This window comes from Quercus robur, chromosome 4, assembly GCF_932294415.1.
Source record: "Quercus robur chromosome 4, dhQueRobu3.1, whole genome shotgun sequence".
NCBI lineage: Eukaryota > Viridiplantae > Streptophyta > Magnoliopsida > Fagales > Fagaceae > Quercus > Quercus robur.
Window position 1 is genome coordinate 38364048 of NC_065537.1, and position 24479 is coordinate 38388526.

General features: G+C 42.5%; 1 protein-coding gene across 1 annotated transcript in view; it reads right to left on the bottom strand.

Annotated features, from left to right (window-relative positions):
• Window positions 1-5723: 5723 nt before the first annotated feature.
• LOC126721488 (heavy metal-associated isoprenylated plant protein 39-like) overlaps window positions 5724-24479 on the bottom strand; it is a 30135-nt gene continuing 11379 nt past the window's right edge. Inside the window, exon 4 of the mRNA XM_050424525.1 lies at window positions 5724-5997. Within this exon, the coding sequence (XP_050280482.1) occupies window positions 5940-5997 (58 nt within the window). The 3' untranslated portion in view covers window positions 5724-5939. The remainder of the gene's footprint in view (window positions 5998-24479) is intronic.

A 24479-nucleotide genomic window follows, 5' to 3' on the forward strand; every position in this document is an offset into this window, starting at 1 on the left:
AGGCAAAAATCCTAAGCTATTCAGGTAACTTCTTTCCTCTATACTTGTGAGGTTTGAAAGACATGTTCTACCTATTCTTTCATATTGGTGAGATCAAAGCTTGAAAACACAAAGCCTTAATCCCAATGATGCTTCTGTGGTGTTCATATCTTCAAGGGCATCCTTGGAGTTTGTCAAAGTATCTAGTTGTGATCACATATGTAGTTTGTGCAAGGAATTCATGAACTAAGAGTTCAAAAGTTCTGAAATTGGTGTTGGGTGACATCAGTAAGTTAACTACCGAGTAAGGTCGGAGAAAATGGGCATTTGTCCATTTCGCCAAAACTTTTCAGCAAAATGCCTCATATTTGGAACTATTTAAGAAAATGCCCCTGTTTTAAAACTTAATTTTCTAAAAATCTAGTTTTAATTTAAAACTCGATTTTTGGATAATCGAGTTATAGCGAACTGAAAATTAAAAAAAAAAAAAAAAAAATTGGAACTCGAGTTCCATGTAAAGTACTCGAGTACTATGAACTCAAGTTCCATGTGAAGTACTCGAATTTCTTGAAAAAATTCAAGTAGAACTCAAGTTCCAGAAATAAAATAAAATAAAAATCTAAGTCCACATTCACTATAACTTGATGTTCCAAAAATCGAGTTTTACGTTTGAAACTCGATTTTTAGAAAATCAGGTTTTAAAATAGGGACATTTCCTTAATTAGTTTCAAACATGTGGCATTTTGCTGGAAAGTTCGTGAAAAATGGGTAAAAGTCCAATTTGGCCGAGTAAGGTCTAATGTCATGAGTTTGAACTAGGTTGTAAAATTACTCTACTAGTAGTGAATTTCCTTTTGTGGGTAAGGGTACCCCCAAGTAGTAGTGGTTTTTCCTTGGATGAGTCTTATTTGATTTTTCACTTTATTATCGTATCATTTTCTCATGATTTATTGCTTTATTTTATAGCTTTGGTGGTGACTCAATGGTTTCATTGTTTTAACTGCCAAAACTTGATCACATAATTGAAATACAATTAAGTAATTCGCTGCATAATTGTTGTTGGGGGTCAAGACTAATTTTGTTTTTCACAAAATGCTAATAATTAATAAGTGTTAAGTTATGGTTTTTCACATAACATTTGTGTTAGCTTTATTCCATGACAAAAAACGTTGTAGTTGCATTAATTTATTTCCTTGTATTTTGTGGGATTTATTTGTAATGAGTTTAGTATTAAGTTTGTGAAAATTGCTCAAAAAGTTGATCTCGCGAGTGGTGCAGCCAACGAAGGTCAAATGAGGAGCACATGCCGAAAGCTGAAGAGTCAGTGAGTTTCGCAACTCATCTCGCGACTTGGCCAAATTGCGAGATGACCTGCGAAATGCACTGATAGTTGGGATTTTAAGTGTGACTTTTATACCCTTCACTCATATTATATATACCCTTATTATCCACAAAAGTGAAAGGAGGCTATCAAATATAAAACCCTAGAGAGGTTTCTACAACACACCCACCACTTTAGAGAGAGCTACTCATTCTTAAATGAGAATTCCTTTGTAGTCTCTTCTCCTTTCCCTCTCCCATTGTTATACCTTAAGAGGAAATTTGTATCCAAACACAACTCACACTTATTCAAAATGTAGAAAGTGTTTTGGAGCTTGGGAAGCATTTGAGATTTGCCAAAAGAAGCCAGTGAGGCTTGGTGGATGCAATCGGGTGGTATTGCGGGATTCGGATAACTAGTGAAGACAAGACTCTAAAAAGTCCATTGATAGCAGGAGTTTGGAGGACTCAAGGACATTGGGTAGATTAGGCTTAGAAGGTCTTTTTGATATTCGTATACTCCAACTTATTCACTAATAGATCGATTTCGACTTGGATGGTCGCGAAGAGGTTTTTCGTCAAGTTTTTCAGTTACCTCTTTGATAACATGTCTTGGTGTTATCTTGTCTTTGCATCTCTCTTCCCTTACTCTTTAAGCTTTACATCTATAGTTCATTGTACATGCTTATGCCTTAGAGAGTAGTTCCAGTTTATTGTGTTTCATTTACTCTTGTTCCGTACTTAAATAAGTGAGAGTAAAAGCAATTAAGCCATAATTTAAAATTGGGGGTGTAAACATAAGTAAGATTATAGTTTAAGTTATGTTATTTAAATTAATTAGATAAACTAAATTTCCTTTATAAACTTATAAAAGCAATATTCACCAACCATTATATATAATTTTTATTACTAAATGGACTATTTATATATATTATTAAAAAATTATAAATAATAATTTAGCACCTTATGAATTTATTTACAAAATTATAAAATTAAATCTCAAGTCTATATATATAAGTATCTTTTTATACATGTATACATAATTGCATATAAGAATACAATAAAATGTTATATACATGTGCACACACTTTAATCAAGCCTCATGTTCATGGACTTCTTCAAGAACGCATTTTTTTTTTTTTTGCTCATTTCATAGTCAAGTTTACTATTGAGATAGCAAAGAGTAGTCAATAATAGTGGGTTTATACGAAATCCAAAATAGAAATATAGAAAAATATAATCATACATGGAAGATAGATTTGTGTGATTCACCTTAGACTTTAAATGTATGAGAGGTGTCAAGTAGATATTTTTACTTAGAAATGTGGATATCATGAAGGTACATAGCACAAAAGTTTTCATAAAATCCAAACCCTAAATATACCCGAAATTGAAATCTCTTTTGATCTTATCACAACTAGTACATCACAAGAATTCCAAAATTATTTAAACTTGGTGTGAAAAACTAAAATTGCATGTGTGTTGCGTCTTGAACTCTTTCCAAAGAAGAAATCCAAGAAAGCCGAACACATACATACATGTGTATATATATATATATATATATATATATACACACTTTGTGTCGGTATAAAGTGGTTTTGGTAATACCACACATACGCCATGAGTTATGATCTCCCATGGCTCATTCCAATGAACTTATTCAAACCACCAATCAACACCTAAATTTAGGCTTGGGTTTAACTCTTTTTCTATATAAATAAACATCAACAATGTTTTCTTGACTAAATGTGAACTATTTATGAACAATTTATTTGATTTACAAGCATAATCCTTGGTACAAACTTTTGTTTTCTTTTCCTATTAGCTTCTGTCCTGTCAAATGATTCATCTTTTAGGGTCCGTTTGGTTTAGATGATGGAAAAATGGGAGGATAGAAAATGGAGAGAGGATGGAAAGTGGGGGATAGAAAATATTTTAGTTTCCCTTATTTGTGTTTGGTTGGAAGGGTGGAAAAGTGGAGGGATGGAAAACTTTTTTGTTTGGTTAGAAAGAGAAATAGGAGGATAGAAAATGGAGTTTGTATAAATTTACTCATATGTCCTTATTAAAAATAATGCTCAATTAAGGAAAAAAAAAAAAAAAAAAAAGAGGCAAACAACCAACCAAAAAAAATGCAATCTTCCAAAGTTTATTAAAAAGGAAAATTCATGTCCAATAAAAAATAAGAAATAAATTTAAAAAATTAAAAAGAAAAAACGTCCCAAAAAAAATGCATTGTATTGTACTATGGTGAATCACGAATTCATGCACATCATCATATTAAAAAATAAAAAATAAAATAAAAAAAATCCAGCGTCCAGTGAAACCCAAAAGAAAAAAAAAATGGTAGGCAAGTAACATTTATTTCGGCCAGGTTGAAGTTCCCAAAAAAAAAGTAAAAAGAAAATGTGGGCAATTTTGTCCAAATATTTTTGTCCATTTTTCATTTCTATTTTCTTTCCTTTATTTTCTATCCTCTCTAAAATCACTTCAACCAAACATCACCTTAAATTGTCTCTGATAAAAATAAATTAAAATAAATAAATAAATCTTTTGGATTGTCCTTTATCACTGGGGATAAGATTAACTTTATGTTGGTATCGACAGGTAGTAGTACTAGAGTCGAAGGGGTAAAAGCACTAATAGTTCTTGCTTGCACGTATGTTACTTGAAAGCTTCACTAGAAGACTTTTTCTTCATAAAAGATATTTGTCTAACAAATTAAGATCGTTTGAAGTGTGTTGTATAAGAGCATTTACATTTAAATTTCCTATCTATTTTACACGAAAAATTCTATTTTTTCTATTTTACATGTCCATTCTTACAAAACACCTACATCAGTTTATTTATTTTACACATTTATTCAATTAAATAGTCAATCTTTTTACAATTTTTTATTATTTCTGTCCCTCACCTCTCTCCTCTCTAGAACCCTCTCACAGACTCAACACAAACCCAAAATCAACCACACCCAGCCACCGTCTTCTCCGTCGAGCTACAGCCACCGCAACTGGGACAGCGAGAAAAGTCTCTGTAAGGCCAAGTTGAAGAGGTTCAGACCAAAATGAAACAAGTGTTTGTTGAATGCCTCTGAGAGGGATAGAATAGAGAATTGCCCATTGGATGGGGCGAAGATATTCGTCGAGGAGTTTTGCGACGAAGTAGAGGATGAAAATGGTGAAAGCGAGGCCTGTGTGAGCCATAGCGTTGTAGAGGGCAAGACGGACTTGTGGGTCGCCTGAGAGAGAATTTTGATCTGGGTTCAGTTTTGGTGGTGGCGCGTGAGTTGGTGGGGGTGGTGGTGGTGGTGTTGGAGAAGGTTTGAGGTTTGAGGCAGATCGGAACATGTCTTGCCATGCTAGGGTTGGTGATGATGACGATGAATTTGAGTTTTTGGATTCTAGGTCTGTGTATGGAACTAGCTCCATTTGTTTCAGTTTTTGATGCGAGAGATAGTTGTGTTTTATGTTGTTTGTGTTTGTGATCAAATAGAACAAACCCGTCGGAATCACCGGCGAGTTCAACAGCAAGTTGAGATGATCGGAAAGGCTGATCGGCGAGTTCAACAGCAGAGTTGAGATGAGAGAAACAAAGAGCTGTGATGAAATGAGAAATAGAGAGTTGAGATGAGAGTCAGAGGTAGGAGAGAGAAAAAAATAATAAAAAATCAAATACATTAGCTACAGCGTCCGTGTAAATTTACATGGGACTGTAGCTAGTTGATAATTTTAGACAAGTTTACACATTTTTAAATGGATTGATGTGGGGGTTTTTTGTTTCAAAATGTGTAAAATTTGTACTTTCTTCTATTTTAGAAGATTATAAACACACTAATGTGAATGCTTTTAAGTGATGGTCCATATATAATTGTACAGTAATTAATGATGTACCAAAGACTTTAAAAAAGAGAGAGAGAGAGAGAGATCTGGCCCTCACACTTGGAAAGCAAGTGGCCAGAAAGGTTTGAAAGAAATGCTTAAGGCAAACAAACAAACCACGATTCTTTCGGCAGAAAATTCCATAAGCAAAAACTTGTATCCAACTAACAGGTGCCACGCACATGAACCCATGAGAAAAAGGTTGCTATTAACACCGACCAATTGCTCTATGGGGCCATGGACAATCCGTGCATACGTCAGAGACAGATCAATGAGACCCACAAATCTATGAGAACCATCACTTTTTATTTCAAATAGTAGCATAAAACACAGAGAAAGACACGAGATGTGATAAAAAAAAAAAAAAAACAAACTTGACACATTTTAAAGAGAGCTCTCAATCTCAAACCCGTGAGTGTGCTCTTACTTAGTTCCTTGTCAGCTGCCTTGTCCCACAGCATCGTCCTCATAGGCATGGCCCTTGAAAATAAAAAGCTTTTCATACGGGGAAAGTAAAAAAGAGAAAAAAGTTTAGCTCGGTAACACTTTCCAAAAAAAAGCATTACGTGCCAAAAATATAGATACTATATAGTGTTCAAAACAAATTCCAAAACTTATTTCTACACATTATTAATTTCTAAGCATACCAATGAAGCATCACCATCTTTATGTACAAGAGCTCCTACCAATCTTGGGTGTTTGCCTCCTATACCAACAAAGAAAAGATTTAATCTTTTCACTCAGTTTTTGGTAGCCCATTAATTATAAAATAGCACAAGCATTTGGATTCTCCTCCATTGGTTGGACGTAGTAATATGAGGTGTGGAATGGATTATGTGCGGCGAGGTGGGGATTATATGCGGCGAGTTGGGGATTATATGCTTTGTAAGCCTTAACAAGCTCTAAAACAGGGTCTGGTGGAGGTGCTTCTTTCTTTTTCTCTTCTCCTTTCTTTTCCTCTTTCTTCTCTTCTTCCTTCTTGGGTTCCTCTTTATTTGCTTCCTCGGCCTTGGGTTCCTCCTTCTTCGGCTCTTCTTTCTTCTTAGGTTCTTCTGCTGGCCCAACTGAGATCATACTTGTTGATGCCCAATATTTGCGCAGTTTGCTCACTATATTTACGGGATCCACGGTTCCTATGACCGTTAGTTTCTTATCCTTCATGTCCATTGCAATCGAATCAATCCCGACATGAAGATAAGAAAAACCAAGCATATACGTATTTGACTAGTACTAAATAAAATTAGGATTTTGCTAATGTGTGTCCTAGGGGCATATAATAATTAATCATTTTTGAAAAAAAAAAATTTGGAAATTGAAAAAATATTGACAACTTTTTTAATTTTCGAGAAAATGTTTTAAAAAATAGATGACTTAATGTGTGCCCTGAGCACACATTAACTGGACTCATAAAATTAAACAAAAGATAAATATGATAATATCAAAACCACTTAAGAAAATCTATCATGTATTTGATACATGTATCTATCCTTTCACATGTAAATCTCACAAATATGGTGGAGAAAATATATTATACTTTCAAAATACGTATCCACTCTTTCACATGGAGGTAGATCCCACAAGTATAAGATCCGCCCTACGAAAGAAGGTAAATACATTGTATCAGATACACATAATACCATCTCTAAAGAGGATATCTCATGACAATAATTGTGTTTTACGGATAATTTTTAGACCTCATAGTACCCTCCTTTGTGGGAATTGTGAAGTGAAGTTGAATCTCCTAATAACTATTTAATTATGATTTATAGTACATAATTAATTTTTATAAAAAAAATTACTAATCAATAATTTATTGGTTTACATATACTAATTTATTATAATTCATTTTATGTTTTTCCTAGGATAGTTTTTTTTTTATTTTTTTATTTTTTTATTTTTTTATTTTTTTATTTTTTTTTATATCCATACAAAATTTAATTTTATAAAATATTGTGGGGCCCAGTAGTTTAGGGGCCCGGCTCGCTCGCTTATGGGGAGTCCACAAGCCTCAAACTAAAGGAGGTCAGGGCCCAAGTCCAAAAATAGGAAGCCCAAAGTGACCCGAAGATACAGCCGAGGACAACTTAGTCCTCGGCAGACCCAAAGTCTCCCGGATTAGAGTGGAATACAAGCTAACTGGAGAGATCAGAAAATATCTTGGGGCAGTTGTCCTTAATACCCTTCACTGATATGACACTGCACCTAACAGAGCCGGATTTTTAGGCTTTATTGATCATCTCCAACAATTTCGGGATTAGATTGATGGGACAGATATCTGTCCTGGAAAGATCGACCCTACACGTGGACGAGTGACAACAAACGTAGGCTAGTATAAAAGGAAAGGTAAACTAATAAGGAGGGGGGCTCCCATCTCACTTCCTGAAAGGAAACTCCGGGAATGAGAATGCCCGGACAATATAGGTGCGATACCATAAAAAAAATCCCACCAGCGGGTAACCGGAGAGAAACACTAGCGCTCCTCGGACATGATCCGAGGAGCCAAATCCCTCAAAGTTACAAGGATGTAAGGCCTGAATATCCAGACCAAAACCTTTTCTCGTCTTGGCTCACCTAACGACCGGCCTGAACCAACTCCCCGTGACCCAACGCTAGCCTTTCAAGCCCACTCTCTACAAATTTTATTGTGAGGGATCCATCACGCGCGAGCCCAACGTCGTTGTTGGGCCGCCAAAGAATCGTGTCCCTACAATTGGCGCCATCTGTGGGAAAGGCTTGCGCGTTGGCACGGATGGCGCACGAGTCAGCTCTCTAGCAAGCGGAGATTCGCGAGTCTTTCCCGTCTCCAGCGACGTGCAGTCGTTGCTCCACCATAAGCTTCTACTAGGGGCTACGCCTTGCACTGCTAACGGCGCGGGCAGCTCTAGGGGCTTCCGCCCTCGAGCCGACTCTCCCCTCCCAGGCCTAGGGGCTGACCTTCGAAAAATAAATAATTATAGAGAAAAGACTACAAACAGGAAATCTTAAAAGTTTTGGACAGAACCAAGGCCTTGCATGGTCCCCGGACCCAAGCCTATGGGGAAACCAAGTACAAAAAAGAAATCCTACAAGTTTTGGACAGAACCAAGGCCTTGCATGGTCCTCGGACCCAAGCCTATGGGGAAACCAAGTACAAACAAGAAGTCTTACAAGTTTTGGACAGAACCAAGGGAAACCAAGTACAAACAAGAAGTCTTACAAGTTTTGGACAGAACCAAGGCCTTGCATGGTCCTCGAACCCAAGCCTATGGGGAAACCAAGTACAAACAAGAAGTCTTACAAGTTTTGGACAGAACCAAGGCCTTGCATGGTCCTCGGACCCAAGCCTATGGGGAAACCAAGTACAAACAAGAAGTCTTACAAGTTTTGGACAGAACCAAGGCCTTGCATGGTCCCCGGACCCAAGCCTATGGGGAAACCAAGTACAAACAAGAAGTCTTACAAGTTTTGGACAGAACCAAGGCCTTGCATGGTCCCCGGACCCAAGCCTATGGGGAAACCAAGTACAAAAAAGAAATCCTACAAGTTTTGGACAGAACCAAGGCCTTGCATGGTCCCCGGACCCAAGCCTATGGGGAAACCAAGTACAAAAAAGAAATCCTACAAGTTTTGGACAGAACCAAGGCCTTGCATGGTCCTCGGACCCGAGCCTATGGGGAAACCAAGTACAAACAGGAAATCTTACAAGTTTTGGACAGAACCAAGGCCTTGCATGGTCCTCGGACCCAAGCCTATGGGGAAACCAAGTACAAACAAGAAGTCTTACAAGTTTTGGACAGAACCAAGGCCTTGCATGGTCCCCGGACCCAAGCCTATGGGGAAACCAAGTACAAAAAAGAAATCCTACAAGTTTTGGACAGAACCAAGGCCTTGCATGGTCCTCGGACCCGAGCCTATGGGGAAACCAAGTACAAACAGGAAATCTTACAAGTTTTGGACAGAACCAAGGCCTTGCATGGTCCTCGGACCCAAGCCTATGGGGAAACCAAGTACAAACAAGAAGTCTTACAAGTTTTGGACAGAACCAAGGCCTTGCATGGTCCTCGGACCCAAGCCTATGGGGAAACCAAGTACAAACCAGAAATCCTACAAGTTTTGGACAGAACCAAGGCCTTGCATGGTCCTCGGACCCAAGCCTATGGGGAAACCAAGTACAAAAAAGGAAATCTTAAAAGTTTTGGACAGAACCTAGGCCTTGTATGATCCTCGGACTCAAGCCTATGGGGAAACCAAGTACACAAAAGCACCATCGGAGTCCCCTACTTCCCAGTCGATTGCTCGGATGGATTATTTAGAGATTATCAGCCTTAGACGGTGTTCACACGCTTATCACAGAATATTCGACTGTTATCCCGGTTAGTTTCCTAAGTCTGATTTACTATGAATTATCGATATAATGCCTGGTAGTATTGATAAATTGGAGTTAGTTAAATTATGTTTCAAGCTATTTTGCTCTAAATATTCTGAAAGAAACACACGCATGGGGCACACTCACTCACAGAGTAGTGTAGTCAAAGGAACAGCATCCAAAACAAGTAAAGAAATTTCCATTATCACTAAAACAAAGAAGTAGTACAGCGTACAATGAAAAGCTGGAATTAGTTTGCGTCAAAGCTCATTACATAACCGAAAAGAAAGGAAGATACAAGAGAATAAAATGAAGCTGAGGAAGTAGGTCAGAGGAGAGGTTGGCTACAGCCCCAAGACCTTGTTCTTCCTCAATGCTTTCACATGCCCACAACTCAAACAGCAAAAGAGACCCAACTTGAGCCTGACACCGTTGAAGGAAAGGTGCAGGGAGTCGGAGGTTGAGGGGCTTTCTCTAAATATACGCCTGCCGCAAAGCAGAGGCGCTGATGGCGGAAAACCTTTCTTCTGCCACACCAAAATTCTGGCATGGACAGAACCTGCTTCGGATTTTGACTAAAAGAGGGAGAGACCCCCTTCCCCCTCGGTCGAAATGGAGTGTTCTCCTAAACTTATGCTTCCTGTGCCCATACCTTACTACTTTGAGTCTCATGAGGACACGGTGCTTCTGCGGCGGAGAGAGTTTTTTCTCCCCAACCCCTGCCTTAGACATGTTATGTTAAGGGAGGAGAGCTCCGGAGGTGGGAGTTATGATATGGGAGAAAACTGAAGGAGTTGTGCGTATATAAAGCAACTTTCTCCCCCTCCTGTTTATTTGAAAAGATGAAGGGGTGGCAGTCAACTCACGCAGCATCCCAAGGTACGCTACAGACAAAACAGTTCTGGTTCAACTTCCAACATCAACTGCAACCACAAGATTAAAGAGCCTCGTAAAGGCGCACCTCGGTCATTGTGACATCAGAGAGTACCGCGTGGCCAAAGGTTGCAGAAATATCTCTTAATTCATGGGCTAAGTGGATTTGCGGCCCAGGCCCGCTTTGCGTGAGGGCCCAGGTACTGTGGCCCACGCCAAGCAATGGCCGTGGCCGAGGACAACCCCTGCTCGGCGCCTTGGGAAATGCCTAATGAAAGGGAGAATCTGAACTCGAAGAGTCTTGGACAGAACCTAGGACTTGCATGGTTCTCGGACTTAAGCCTATGGGAAAACCAAGTACAAAAAAGATATCTTATAAGTCTTGGACAGAACCTAGGACTTGCATGGTCCTCGGACTCAAGCCTAGAGGGAAACCAGGAACATAAAAAAGATATCTTATAAGTCTTGGACAGAACCTAGGACTTGCACGGTCCTCGGACTCAAGCCTATGGGGAAACCGAGCACCTAAAAGAAAAAGTATAAGTCCTAAACAAAACCCTGGCTGTGCGAAGTCCTCGGACTCAGGCCTTTTGGGAAATCAACTACTCGGATGGAGAAGTTTCTCGGCTTAAATACTGGAAAAGGGTAAGGCCAGTGTGTTAAGAAGATGGCGAAAGGAACGGATGATCGTTAGCCTAAGGAAATTGCTCATTGAAAGGGTGACATGTCCTCGGATAATTACTTCTTACACCTTATCAAGCACTTAGTCCCCATCGCGATTAATTTTAAGGTAAGTCTCGTTCCTCACTGGTCGGATTGTTATGTCGAATAATAATTTTGTTAAAGTTATTATGGCGTCTTTTTATTAGCAAGTGTTTTGGTCTTAGTTGTCATTGGTTCAAATGCTATACTACTGTGCCGAGCAGAACTTGCAAATTTATTAAAACATATAAACAGAACATGCGAAATAGAATAACAGTAACTTTTATTAATATAAAAAAAAATTATTACAACGTACAAGGAAGGGCTTAAGCAAGCCTATACAAAAAATGAACTGTTGAAGCAGTAATAACATCCGTAATACAGATAAGTAAACCGTCAGGTGTCCTTTAAACTCGCCTTCAAAGTCTCTCTGAAATCTCTGCCTCAGTACTGCTCATATCAGGAGAAGAATCTTATATAGAAAAGATGAAGGAGAAGGAAGAAGAATTGGAACACATGGAAGCACTTCAGCAAGCTCTTGTCGCTGAGGAGTGCAAAGGAAAAAGAAGATAGAAGACATGAGCAGGAAGGAGGAGAAGAAGAGGGAAGCAATGAAAAGAAAGTAAAAGGAGCAAAAGAGGGGAAAAAGAAAAACACCAGGATGGAGCTGGTGGTGGAAAGAAGAAGAAAGAAGAGTAAAGGATGGCGCCAGTGAACGAAGAGAGGAAGAAGCCGGGGCAGTTAGTCCCTGCCTCAATCCTAACTCTTAGCACACTGGAGCCATATTAGATATGCTCATGAGAGAGCAGATGGAGATGACAAGGGAGGTTTTTGACTCAGTCACACCGGAAGTGGGGAGTGATGAGTCCCTGCTTCGGATTTTGGCTAAAAGAATGGGGAGGTAGATCTTGAGTCTCCGCCATCCTTGCCCCGACCGAGCCATCTCAAGTTTTGTTAGGACATGGCGTTTCTGGGAAATGAAGGGTTTGTTCATGGCTGATTACTATGGGGGATATATTATCGGATAGGGAATAACCAGATTGAAGAAGTGAACTCTGAGAAGAGCCTGAGGGATTCTGATATGAGAAAATCACCTTCTGTCTTCTTTCTTTATATAGGGGACGAAGAAAAGGGTATATGCCGCGTTCAGATCCCCAGGAAAATCTGCAGAGAAGAATGCGCTGTTTCGTTCCCCCACGCCATCAGTAACCGTTAGATCTGGGAGATCTCGTAAATGGGAAAATATTAAAGACACGCTGCGGATAACCAGACGGCATAATGGCAACGTACGCAAATTCAGGAAAACGGCTCATAGACCGGTACATTCCTCGGGGAGGTGAAGAGTCGCCAACGTTGATCAAGGGCTGAATTAAACGAACCGCAATGAAGGCTTGATATTATCAAAACCCACCTTTCCAACCATGACGTCGGACAGCCAGGTTTTGAGGGGCTAATGTGGGGCCCAATAGTTTAGGGACCCGGCTCGCTCGCTTATGGGGAGTCCACAGGCCCCAAACTAAAGGAGGTCAGGGCCCAAGTCCAAAAATAGGAAGCCCAAAGTGACCCGAAGATACAGCCGAGGACAGCTTAGTCCTCGGCAGACCCAAAGTCTCCCGGATTAGAGTGGAATACAAGCTAACTGGAGAGATCAGAAAATATCTTGGGGCAGTTGTCCTTAATACCCTTCACTGATATGACACTGCACCTAACAGAGCCGGATTTTTAGGCTTTATTGATCATCTCCAACAATTTCGGGATTAGATTGATGGGACAGATATCTGTCCTGGAAAGATCGACCCTACACGTGGACGAGTGATAACAAACGTAGGCTAGTATAAAAGGAAAGGTAAACTAATAAGGAGGGGGGCTCCCATCTCACTTCCTGAAAAGAAACTCCGGGAATGAGAATGCCCGGACAATATAGGTGCAATACCATAAAAAAAATCCCACCGGCGGGTAACCGGAGAGAAACACTAGCGCTCCTCGGACATGATCCGAGGAGCCAAATCCCTCAAAGTTACAAGGATGTAAGGCCTGAATATCCAGACCAAAACCTTTTCTCATCTTGGCTCACCTAACGACCGGCCTGAACCAACTCCCCGTGACCCAACGCTAGCCTTTCAAGCCCACTCTCTACAAATTTTATTGTGAGGGATCCATCACGCGCGAGCCCAACGTTGTTGTTGGGCCGCCAAAGAATCGTGTCCCTACAAATATCATATAATAAAATATTAATAAATATTTTATTATGAATTATAATTTATAATATTTATAAAAAAATATATATTAGTAATTAATTGATTTACGTACACAAATAATTAATATCTAAACATAATTTATAAAAAAAAATTAATTTTATAAAATACATAAAAAAATTCATTTAGTAAGTATTAAATACATTTTCATAAAACTCTTAATTAACACGTATAATTTAATCACCGACACACATTGCTGGAAGCTAAAAAGATACTGTGGGGGCCGTTCGATCAATAGGCCCATTAAGGTCAGGATTGTTGGGCCTGTGGCCCATCCGAGGATGCGTATTCGTCCGAAGAGGCCAAGTCCAGTCATAAGGTAATTACTGAAGGAGGTGGTAGTCAATATCACGAGGGTGAGGTGCTGTATTCGTCCGAGGACGCCACACTCCTCGGCACTGCGCGTCCGAGAACGAACAGGGCACAGTCTTGTGGCAGCCGAGCCTCAGAATTACGTCACCAATGCTGATAAGATCGCAGACCAAGGGTAAAAGGGAAAAGATAGACAAATATCTATAACCACAGCTGCCTCCGCATTAATGACTTCTCAACTAACTCTCTGGCCGCATTAATGTGGAGGTGATACCTGAACAGTAAGGAGGCAGCCTTACAGCTGCCCATAGGAAGTTCCAGGAGGTGTTGGATGGGACAGAAAGAAATCCTCCGAACCCAACCTACACGTGTGCGGTGAGGATGGAAGGCAAAGGGTGGTATATAAACTGAAAGAAGAACATACGAGAGGGGGATTGGGACGAAAAAAGAAAAAAGCACAGACAAAAGAAGAAGAGCAAAAGGAGAGAAGAAGAATTGTATTGATGACAAAAGAAAACGATCGTTGTACCAACTTGAGACCTTTAATATACGTGAGAGTGAATCTTTTTAAGAAACCACAGTTAACCCAGTTCTTTACACCCACGCTCTACAAATCATATTGTTTGGACATTTTTACGTGCGAACCCAACACTGTTACGATTCGTTACGAATCGCGTCCTTACAATTGGCGCCGTTTGTGGGAAGAGCTTGTGTTAGCTTAAAGGACTTCTGGTGCAACGTTTCCGATGGAAGAAGTGGGTCCGCCTCATCCCGCGGCGAGACCGCATCCGGAGGATGTCAACCTGCATCAGGCGGAGTCAAGGGGCTCTTAGCATGGTGGTCCTCGAAGGAGTCTCGAACGGAGAGAGGGCCGTGAGGGGAGTGTACGTACAACTCATACCACCAGGAGCCACTCACGGGGGAAGAGCCACGTCTCCCACGCGAAGCATGATGGGTATCTGCAACGTGAGGTTGCAGACTTGAAGAGAGAGTTGCGCCATGCACGGCGGGAACGTTCCCCACCTTGCTCCGAACCATCATCTGGGGAGTCGGATGGAACTAGTTACAGGCGGAGATCGAGAACTCCGCAAAGCGAGACTTTCTCCTATGAAGAGGAGCATCGCCATCGACGTAGGCGTAGAAGTCCAACTAGCAGGGGCTTGGGAAACGATGCCATGAACAAAGCCCTGAGTCAAATTTCCAAGTCACCCTTTACGAGGAACATAGACGATGCTACCCATCCTCGGCGGTTCCATCAGCCTACGTTCTCTCTGTATGATGGCCATTCAGATCCGGTGGAACATGTAAGCTATTACAGCCAGAAGATGGCTATTCACTCCAGAGATGATGCTTTGATGTGCAAGATTTTTTCATCGAGTTTGGGTCCGACGGCGATGAGGTGGTTCAATGGCTTAAGGGCCAACTCTGTTGGATCTTTCAAAACGTTGACTCGGGCTTTTGGTGCTCGCTTTATTACATGCAGCAGGACTCCTCGGCCTTTGGGATCCTTGTTGACTTTGTCTATGCGAGAGGGCGAGACTCTCAAGAGTTACTCGGATAGGTACTGGGAAATGTTTAACGAAATAGAGGGAAAGAATGATCCTGTGGCTATAACCACTTTCAAAGCTAGTCTCCCAGCTGATCACGATTTGAGGAAATCCTTGACGGGTAAACCTGTCACTAGTGTGCGCCAGCTGATGGACAGAATAGACAAGTACAGAAGGGTCGAGGAAGATCAGCTTTAGGGGAAAGGAAAGGCCAAGGTGATCCCTCAGGAGAGGAGGGATTTCAGGTTGGACCGTTGTAATAACAGCCGACCACGGAGGGATTTTGTTGGGCAGTCAGGCTCAGTGGACGCCCAGGTTGTTAATGCAGTATTTCGGGAGCCCGTTCAACAGGTTTTGGAGAAGATAAAGAACGAGCCATTCTTCAAATGGCTGAACAAGATGGCGGGAGAGCCCAGAAAACGCAACCCGAGTTTGTATTGCCATTACCATCAGGATCATGGGCACACAACAGACAATTGTAGGAATTTATGGGACCACTTGGAACAGTTGGTCCGTGAAGGGAAATTAAAGCAACTCTTGCATTACTCCAGCGGAAGGGAGAGCCAAGCAGGTTCCGAGGTGCGTGGGGACGCTTCATCAAGGCTCCCCCTGGGTACGATTAACGTTATCTTTGCGGCCCCGGGTAGGACTGGATCTTGCCCCTCCAGAGTGTTGTCGGTGTCCCCATCCACGGCCGAGGATCATTCTCAAGCATTGAAGAGAGCCAAGAGGCGTGTCCCCTTGATTTTGGGTTTTTCAGATGAGGATTTGGTAGGGACCATACAGCCCCACGAGGATGCTTTGGTGGTAACGTTGAGGATTAACGGGTATGATGTCCGAAGAGTGATGGTTGATCAGGGAAGCGCTGTGGATGTTATGTATCCAGATTTGTACAAGGGGCTAGGGTTGAAACCAGAGGACTTAACAACCTATAATTCCCCTCTGGTAAGTTTTGAGGGAAGGTTGGTCATTCCTATGGGGCTAATCAGGCTACCCGTGCAAGCAGGTGCGGATGTGGTGGAGGTAGACTTTATTGTCGTAGATGTTTTTTTCTCCGTACACGGCTATTGTGGGCAGACCTTGGCTTCACACCCTTAAAGTGGTCTCGTCTACTCTACATCAGAAGGTGAAATACCCATCCAGAGACCAAGTGTTGGAAATAGTAGGGAGTCAGGCGGTTTCCCGGCAGTGCCTAGTGGCGGCTATACAACATCGGCCAAAAGTAGAAACCTCGGCAACGGCCGACAATGAGTTATAGCAGTTAAAGTCCCCAGTATCAGGCTTAGACATGCTAGCCAATGGGGTGGAGTGTGAAGATCTAGAGAAGGTGGTTGTTGCTGATGATCCAGAAAAATTCTTCCAGCTTGGGGCCAAATTGCCTTTGCAAGAGAAAGCGAGTTTGCTGGAATTCCTCCGAGCCAATGTGGATGTTTTTGCATGGGACCCGTATGAAGCCCCAGGGGTAGACCCGAATTTCATTTGTCACCGACTCAACGTGAACCCTGCCGTTGTCCCCAGGAGACAACCTCCTCGGCGACCATCGAAGGAACATGCCGAGGCGGTCAGAAGCGAAGTTGCCAAGCTCAAACAGGCCGGGGCTATCAAGGAAGTTTTTTACCCTCAGTGGTTAGCCAATACGGTGGTAGTAAAAAAGAAGACTGAAAAATGGCGGGTGTGCGTGGACTTCACGGATCTTAATAAGGCCTGCCCCAAGGATCCATTTCCTATGCCGAAGATCGACCAGTTAGTGGATGCGACCGTGGGTCACCCTAGGATGAGTTTCTTGGATGCCTTCCAAGGGTATCACCAAATACCGCTGGCCGCCGACGATCAAGAAAAGACTGCTTCCGTGACCCCGATTGGGAACTACCATTACAAGGTGATGCCCTTCGGTTTGAAAATCGCTGGGTCTACCTACCAATACATGATGACGAAAATGTTTGAACCACAACTGGGCAGAAATATTGAAGTTTATATCGATGATATGGTTGTGAAAAGTAAAGTAGTGTCCGAACATGTGGAGGACCTCACTAGTATCTTCGGGATACTGAGAAAACATAAGTTGCGCTTAAATGCTTCGAAGTGCTCCTTTGGCGTAGGTTCCGGGAAGTTCTTGGGGTACATGGTTACCCATAGAGGAATTGAGGTGAATCCAGACCAGATTAGGGCCATTAACGATTTGCAAGCACCTCGGAATCCAAAAGAAGTGCAGAAACTGACTGGGATGACTGCTGCGTTGAATCGGTTCATCTCCAGTTCGGCTGAGAGGTGTCGTCCTTTTTTCCGCCTGTTACATAAGTGGCAAGGATTCGAATGGACCGCGGAGTGTGCTGAAGCGTTCCAGCAGTTGAAAGATTACTTGTCTAGGCTGCCTATCATGTCTAGCCCTGAGGTGGATGAGGTGTTGTATGCCTATTTGGCGGTAACCCCTCATGCTGTTAGTTTCGTCTTGATATGAGAAGATAATGGCGTCCAAAGGCCAGTTTTTTATGTAAGTAAATCCCTCCATAAAGCCGAGGTGAGATATCTGTCATTAGAAAAGGCCATACTGGCAGTGGTCCATGCAACACGTAAACTTCCGCACTATTTTCAAGCTCACACTGTGGTTATTTTGACCCAACTGCCTCTTAAGTCCATACTCAGAAGTGCTGACTACACCGGAAGAATCGCCAAATGGGGCACGATTCTGGGTGCTTTTGATATCAAATACATGCCTCGCACCTCTGTAAAAGGTCAAGTCCTTGCCGATCTGGTAGTTGAGTTCGCCGAGTGCCCAGAGGAAGTTAATATGAAGCTTTGATAACGAGAATGAGTATGGTTCATAAAATGGGTGGAAAGGCAGTGAAATTATTCTCAGACTTGAGGTTGGTAATCGGCCAGGTGACCGGAGAGTTGGAGGCCCGAAACCCAAGGATGCAAGGGTATCTGGACCGGGTTAGGCGTATGCGAACGAAGTTCGAGTCTTTCGACGTATTACATATTCCTCGAGGTGAAAATACCCACGCTGATTCCTTGGCAACCCTTGCCACCTCCTCAGTACGAAATTTCCCTCGGGTGATTATCGTCGAAGACTTGTGTACTCCCACCTCACCAAAAAAGGAGGTTTGCCAAATCCATCAAGCTAGTCTGTCGCCAAGCTGGATGGATCCCATATTAAAATTTCTTGAAAGTGACATATTGCCCGAAGATAAGGTGGAAGCTGAGAAAATACGAAGGAGAGCTCCTCGGTACTGGTTATCTGAGGATAAAAAGTTATACAGACGGTCCTTCTCTGGGCCATACTTGCTCTGTGTGCCTCCTGAGACAGCAGAGTCAATCCTGGAAGAATTACATGAGGGCATTTGTGGAAGTCATACAGGAGGAAGGTCTCTATCATGCTGAGCCCTCACACAAGGTTATTGGTGGCCAAACATGCGGAGGGAAGCGCAGGAGTACGTTAAGAAATGCGATCAGTGTCAGAGATATGCTCCGAATATCCACCAACCGGGAGGAGTTCTTAACCCTCTCTCTAGCCCTTGGCCGTTTGCGCAATGGGGCCTAGACATTGTCGGCCCTTTTCCTAAAGCCATAGGAAACAAGAAGTACCTGCTGGTCGGCACAAACTACTTCACTAAATGGGTTGAAGCTGAACCCTTGGCGAACATCAGGGACGTAGATGTGAAGAAGTTTGTTTGGAGGAACATTGTTACACGATTTGGAATTCCCCGAACTCTTGTCTCAGATAATGGACTCTAATTCGATAGCAATGCCTTTAGGGAATATTGTTCAGAACTGGGAATAAGAAACAGATATTCCACTCCGGCTTATCCACAAGGCAATGGGCAGGCTGAAGCTGTTAACAAAGTAATAGTCAATGGGCTTAAGAAGAGACTGGACGACGTGAAAGGAAAATGGGTGGAAGAATTGCCACATGTGCTTTGGGCATATCGGACAACACCCCGACGTTCGACGGGGGAAACCCCCTTCTCCATGACCTATGGGGCCAAAGCCGTCATTCTCCTGGAAACTGGATTCCCAACGTTAAGGACCAGTACATTCTCTTCGGGTAATAATGTTGCGATGTTGGAGAAAAGTTTAGACCTGATTGAAGAACGAAGGGAAAGTGCGATGGTTCGACTAGCTTACTACCAACATAAACTCAAGCAGGGCTATGATAGCAATGTGAGGATGAGGCCGTTAGCCATAAGAGGTGCTGAGAAAAGTCCTGGGGGCCACTAAGAATCCAAATTGGGGAAAACTGGGACCTAATTGGGAGGGGCCATATCGGATCACTTCCGTAGCAGGAATAGGAGCCTACTATCTAGAGGACCTAGATGAAAAACCTGTACTCCATCCTTGGAATTTAAATAATCTCAAGAGGTATTATTATTAATAAAAGTGTTTCAATTCAAAATTTTTCTTTTTTAACTTATGTCAACCATACATCCTGCACTCCTGTATCCTATGATTTATATTGAATTGTTAAACAGAAACTGAGTTATGCCAGGTCCTCGGATCACAAACTTAGTGGAAATTAACATCCTATATTGTATATTGAAATGTTAAACAGAAACTAAGCTATGCTAGGTCCTTGGATCGCAAACTTAGTGGAAATTAACGTCCTATGATTTATATTGAATTGTTAAACAGAAACTGAGTTATGCCAGGTCCTCAGATCGCAAACTTAGTGGAAATTAACATCCTATATTGTATATTGAAATGTTAAACAGAAACTAAGCTATGCCAAGTCCTCGGATCGCAAACTTAGTGGAAATTAACGTCCTATGATTTATATTGAATTGTTAAACAGAAACTGAGTTAAGCCAGGTCCTCGGATCGCAAACTTAGTGGAAATTAACATCCTATATTGTATATTGAAATGTTAAACAGAAACTAAGCTATGCCAGGTCCTCGGATCGCAAACTTAGTGGAAATTAACGTCCTATGATTTATATTGAATTGTTAAACAGAAACTGAGTTATGCCAGATCCTCGGATCGCAAACTTAGTGGACATTAACATCCTATATTGTATATTGAAATGTTAAACAGAAACTAAGCTATGCCAGGTCCTCGGATCGCAAACTTAGTGGAAATTAACGTCCTATGATTTATATTGAATTGTTAAACAGAAACTGAGTTATGCCAGGTCCTCGGATCGCAAACTTAGTGGAAATTAACGTCTTATGATTTATATTGAATTGTTAAACAGAAACTGAGTTATGCCAGGTCCTCGGATCGCAAACTTAGTGGAAATTAACATCCTATATTGTATATTGAAATGTTAAACAGAAACTAAGCTATGCCAGGTCCTTAGATCGCAAACTTAGTGGAAATTAACGTCCTATGATTTATATTGAATTGTTAAATAGAAACTGAGTTATGCCAGGTCCTCGGATCGCAGACTTAGTGGAAATTAACATCCTATATTGTATATTGAAATGTTAAACAGAAACTAAGTTATGCCAGGTCCTCGGATCGCAAACTTAGTGGAAATTAACATCCTATAATGCATATTGAAATATTAAATAGAAACTAAGTTACGCCAGGTCCTCGGACCGCGAACTTGGTAGAAATTAACCTCCTATGTTATGTATTGAATTATTAAACAGTAACAGAGTTGTGATAGATCTTCTGATCATAAACTTGACGGGAAATAATGCCCTGTAAAATTCATTGAGGAGTCTGAGGGAGATCTTTGGACGCAAGTTGGCGTATAATCAAGAAGGTGGTTGAAATGAACCCATCCAAAATTACAATGACAACTTGAACGAGTGTAAAGATAACATAGAGCCGCAAGAGCGATAAGAAAATAAGCAAGGAAGTCCTCTACTAAGTGTCTAATTAAGTTACCAAACAGGCTCTACTTTTTTAATTTCAACTAGATCTGTGGGTTCTGGCTGGCGGGAAAGTCTGCCTCCGAAGTTGAGACTCCATCTTTGGCTTTGGTAATGCCCCAAGTTGGTAGAATTGTGAAGTCCAATTCCCGTTGAAAACCCTGGGAGGTCGTCTCTGCCTCCGAAGCGGTGGTGGTCTTGTCTGGAGAAGCTCCTGGAAGGGCAAGTCCCTCTTTAGCTGGTTCCGGTTGGCCGTGAGGAGGAGAATTGCGAGGCAAAACCTCCTCGTTTGGGTTAATAACTGGAGAAGGAGCATCAGCCTCATGGGGTTGAATAACTAAGGGGCGTATGGCCTCGGGATAGAATACGTTCTCTGGCCTACGTAACTCGGATGAGACTTCAATTCCAGCACGGTTAAGAGCCTCGCTCCAAGTTCTTGCGCAGTAGATACGGCATACCTCAGGAACCTGGGCTCTCAAAGCCTTCTCAGTTTCGGCTATACCAACTTCGTAGCCTCTCTGCTCAGCTTCGTTTATTGCCTATTCGGCGCTGATTTTCACTTTCTCGGCTTGCTCTTTGAATTTTTCGGCTCGCTCCCTTAGCTTCTAAGTTTCCTCCAGGTGCTTCTTAAGAGCAAGAGCTTGCTCCTGAGTCTTCTTTAGCTCGGCATTCGCCTCGCGCAGAAGCCTTGCTTGGTCCTCAGCCTACTTCTGATAACCTTTCAATGCCGACTCGGTGCTCTTGCGAGCTTGCTCTTCGGCCTATAGTTTTTTCCTTACGTCGGCCAAGTCCTGTTCAGATTTGGACAAGGTCTGTACAACCGTTACCCGTCTTTTCCTTTCGCCATCTAGCTGATCGGAACAGGCATTGAGCATCTCATCTAGCTTGAAGGTATTTTGGATGATCTGTAAAAAAAAAAAAAAAAAAGGAGGGGGGGGGGGGGTTCATACTAAAGTCAATAAAAAGTGCATATTAGTGAGTAACAGTCATAGAGTGAAAAAGGATAAAAGATAGCTTCTTACCATGCCCAAATATCGTTTGTTGTCGAGCACGAGTTCATTCTTCCTCATATTCTTTATTTCGGCCATGTCTTTCGGGAGCAATAAGGCTTCCTCTATGGCCGAGGCTACGTGACACCCTATGCCGCCATTAAAGTCCCTTATAGAGGCATCATCTCGCAAGGGCTCCCCACCGTGCATAGGTACTTTGCAACCACGCTTGTGGCTCAAGATGTGGGGAATCCGATTTCTCTTGGCCCCGCGTGGCTTGGTGCTTTGTTTTCTGCTACTTAGCAGCTCGTTGGACATCCTCCTCTCGAGTGGGACGAGACTTGCTCGTATCCGCCACCTCCTTACCCTTCTGTTCTCTGCGCCCTTTCTGCTCAGCAGCGTTGGGAAGCGCTGGTTGTGGAGATAACCGAGGAGGGTGGCGAGGAGCAGGAGGAGGAGACCTAGCTAGAAGAGATGAAGCCTGGGACGGTATTGTTTTTGCAGGTACGGGCTTTCCCGGCTGACCTTCCATCAGCTCCAGCAAGCTTTTTTGGGGTTTTCTTTGTATCCCCATCTCGTCAGGGTCTTCCTCGGGGCTTGTGGGTTGATTAAAAATCCCGAAATCGTCCGAGGACTCAGATATTGTTACAACGGTTTCCTCGCCTTTTTCCTTTTTCCTTCCCCTTTTTATTCCCTTTTTTCTGAGGGAAGGCAAGGGTGAAGAAGTTCCCGCCGAGACGCTGGCTATGAAAAGAGGCTCTGTGCGAGGCGTGTACTGGGGAAGCGGAATACCCTCTGGAACAATGAACCCTTCGTAGGCAACACTGATACGGTGAAGCCGAGGATCGCGTGCTCTAATCACGCACTTCGGCGCCTGAAAACCAAAAGAAAGGGGGGTATAGCCGAGAATTAAATGTGCTGCCGGAGCTGACCGTCAGCCTCATTCACGTATATTTCAGCCTTCAATAACTTATCTAGGCTCGCCTTATTGACTAACCTAAGATTGGGTTTTGTGTAGTGTCTATCTGCAAGACCATTGATTCAGGAGTGAAAATTGTAGGAGACAAAAATAATAAAAGTAAACGAAATGTGTTCACGAACTAAGTAGTATAGATCTATAACTACGCGCCCACCTGGTGTGCCCTCTACTGTCGAACAAGGCAAACCATCGTGCCATTCCCCAGAGAAAATAAGGAAATCCTCCTTTAGGTTCTTATTTGAAGTGGGGAGACACTGAATTAGCCTTACTTCGGGATATCTCGACTTAAGATAATATCCCTGGTCAGTTAAGCGATGAAGGTTGTACACCCAATTCACGTCATGATGGGTTAGCTTTAGGTCCATTCTCTTATTCAGAGTGTCTATGCTTCCCAAGACCATAAACATATTTGGAGCACACTGGGTGGGGGATAGCCTAAAGAAGTTGAGGTAACTCCTAGTTATACTACCCATGGGGATTGTCATCCCGCCCTCTATAAAGGCGATCATAGGGATAACCACTTCCCCAGTTTGCCTGGCATCAACCCACTCCCCTTGGGCTGCATACCTCATCCCTACCGTTGGGAGGATCTTATACTTAGAGCGAAAGTTTCTAATACCCTCCTCAGACTCAACGAGACATCGAAATGGATTCTTTTGTTTCCCCATTTTTCTAAAAACTTAGTAGAAAGGACTATTGGGTTTGAAACGAAAGTGGTAAAAACTTCAAGAGGACTTACAGGTTCAAAGGAAGGGCCTCGGACAACGTACGATTATTTGTAGTCACCAGGAGAATAACGAAGACTGGAGAAAGGCAGGTTCAATGTATGAGCTCTAGAACCATGTAATCATCAAAAGTAAAGTACAGATTTAATTAGGGAATGCCTTTATAGTCATGTGAGGATTGTGAGCGGTGAAGTTCCCGCTCACAAAACAAGGGAAGCCTCCTACCGTTTGATTTAGATCTCACCGTCGAACGTGGGAGACAGGGGCGTTGTCAAAATTTAATGCTGCCAAAATCGGGATGCTGAAGCGTCAGGGGCATGCCCCGAAACGCGCATAGGTACGGGCTTATGACGTCAAAATCCACCTTCTCTCCCGAGGAGTCGAAAAGTAGGATTTTGAGGGGCTATTGTGGGGGTCGTTCGATCAATAGGCCCATTAAGGTTAGGATTGTTGGGCCTGTGGCCCATCCGAGGATGCGTATCCGTCCGAAGAGGCCGAGTCCAGTCATAAGGAAATTACTGAAGGAGGTGGTAGTCAATATCACGAGGGTGAGGTGCTGTATTCGTCCGAGGACGCCATACTCCTCGGCACTGCGCGTCCGAGAATGAACAGGGCGCAGTCTTGTGGCAACCGAGCCTCAGAATTACATCACCAATGCTAATAAGATCGCAGACCAAGGGTAAAAGGGAAAAGATAGACAAATATCTATAACAACAGCTGCCTCCGCATTAATGACTTCTCAACCAATTCTCTGGCCGCAT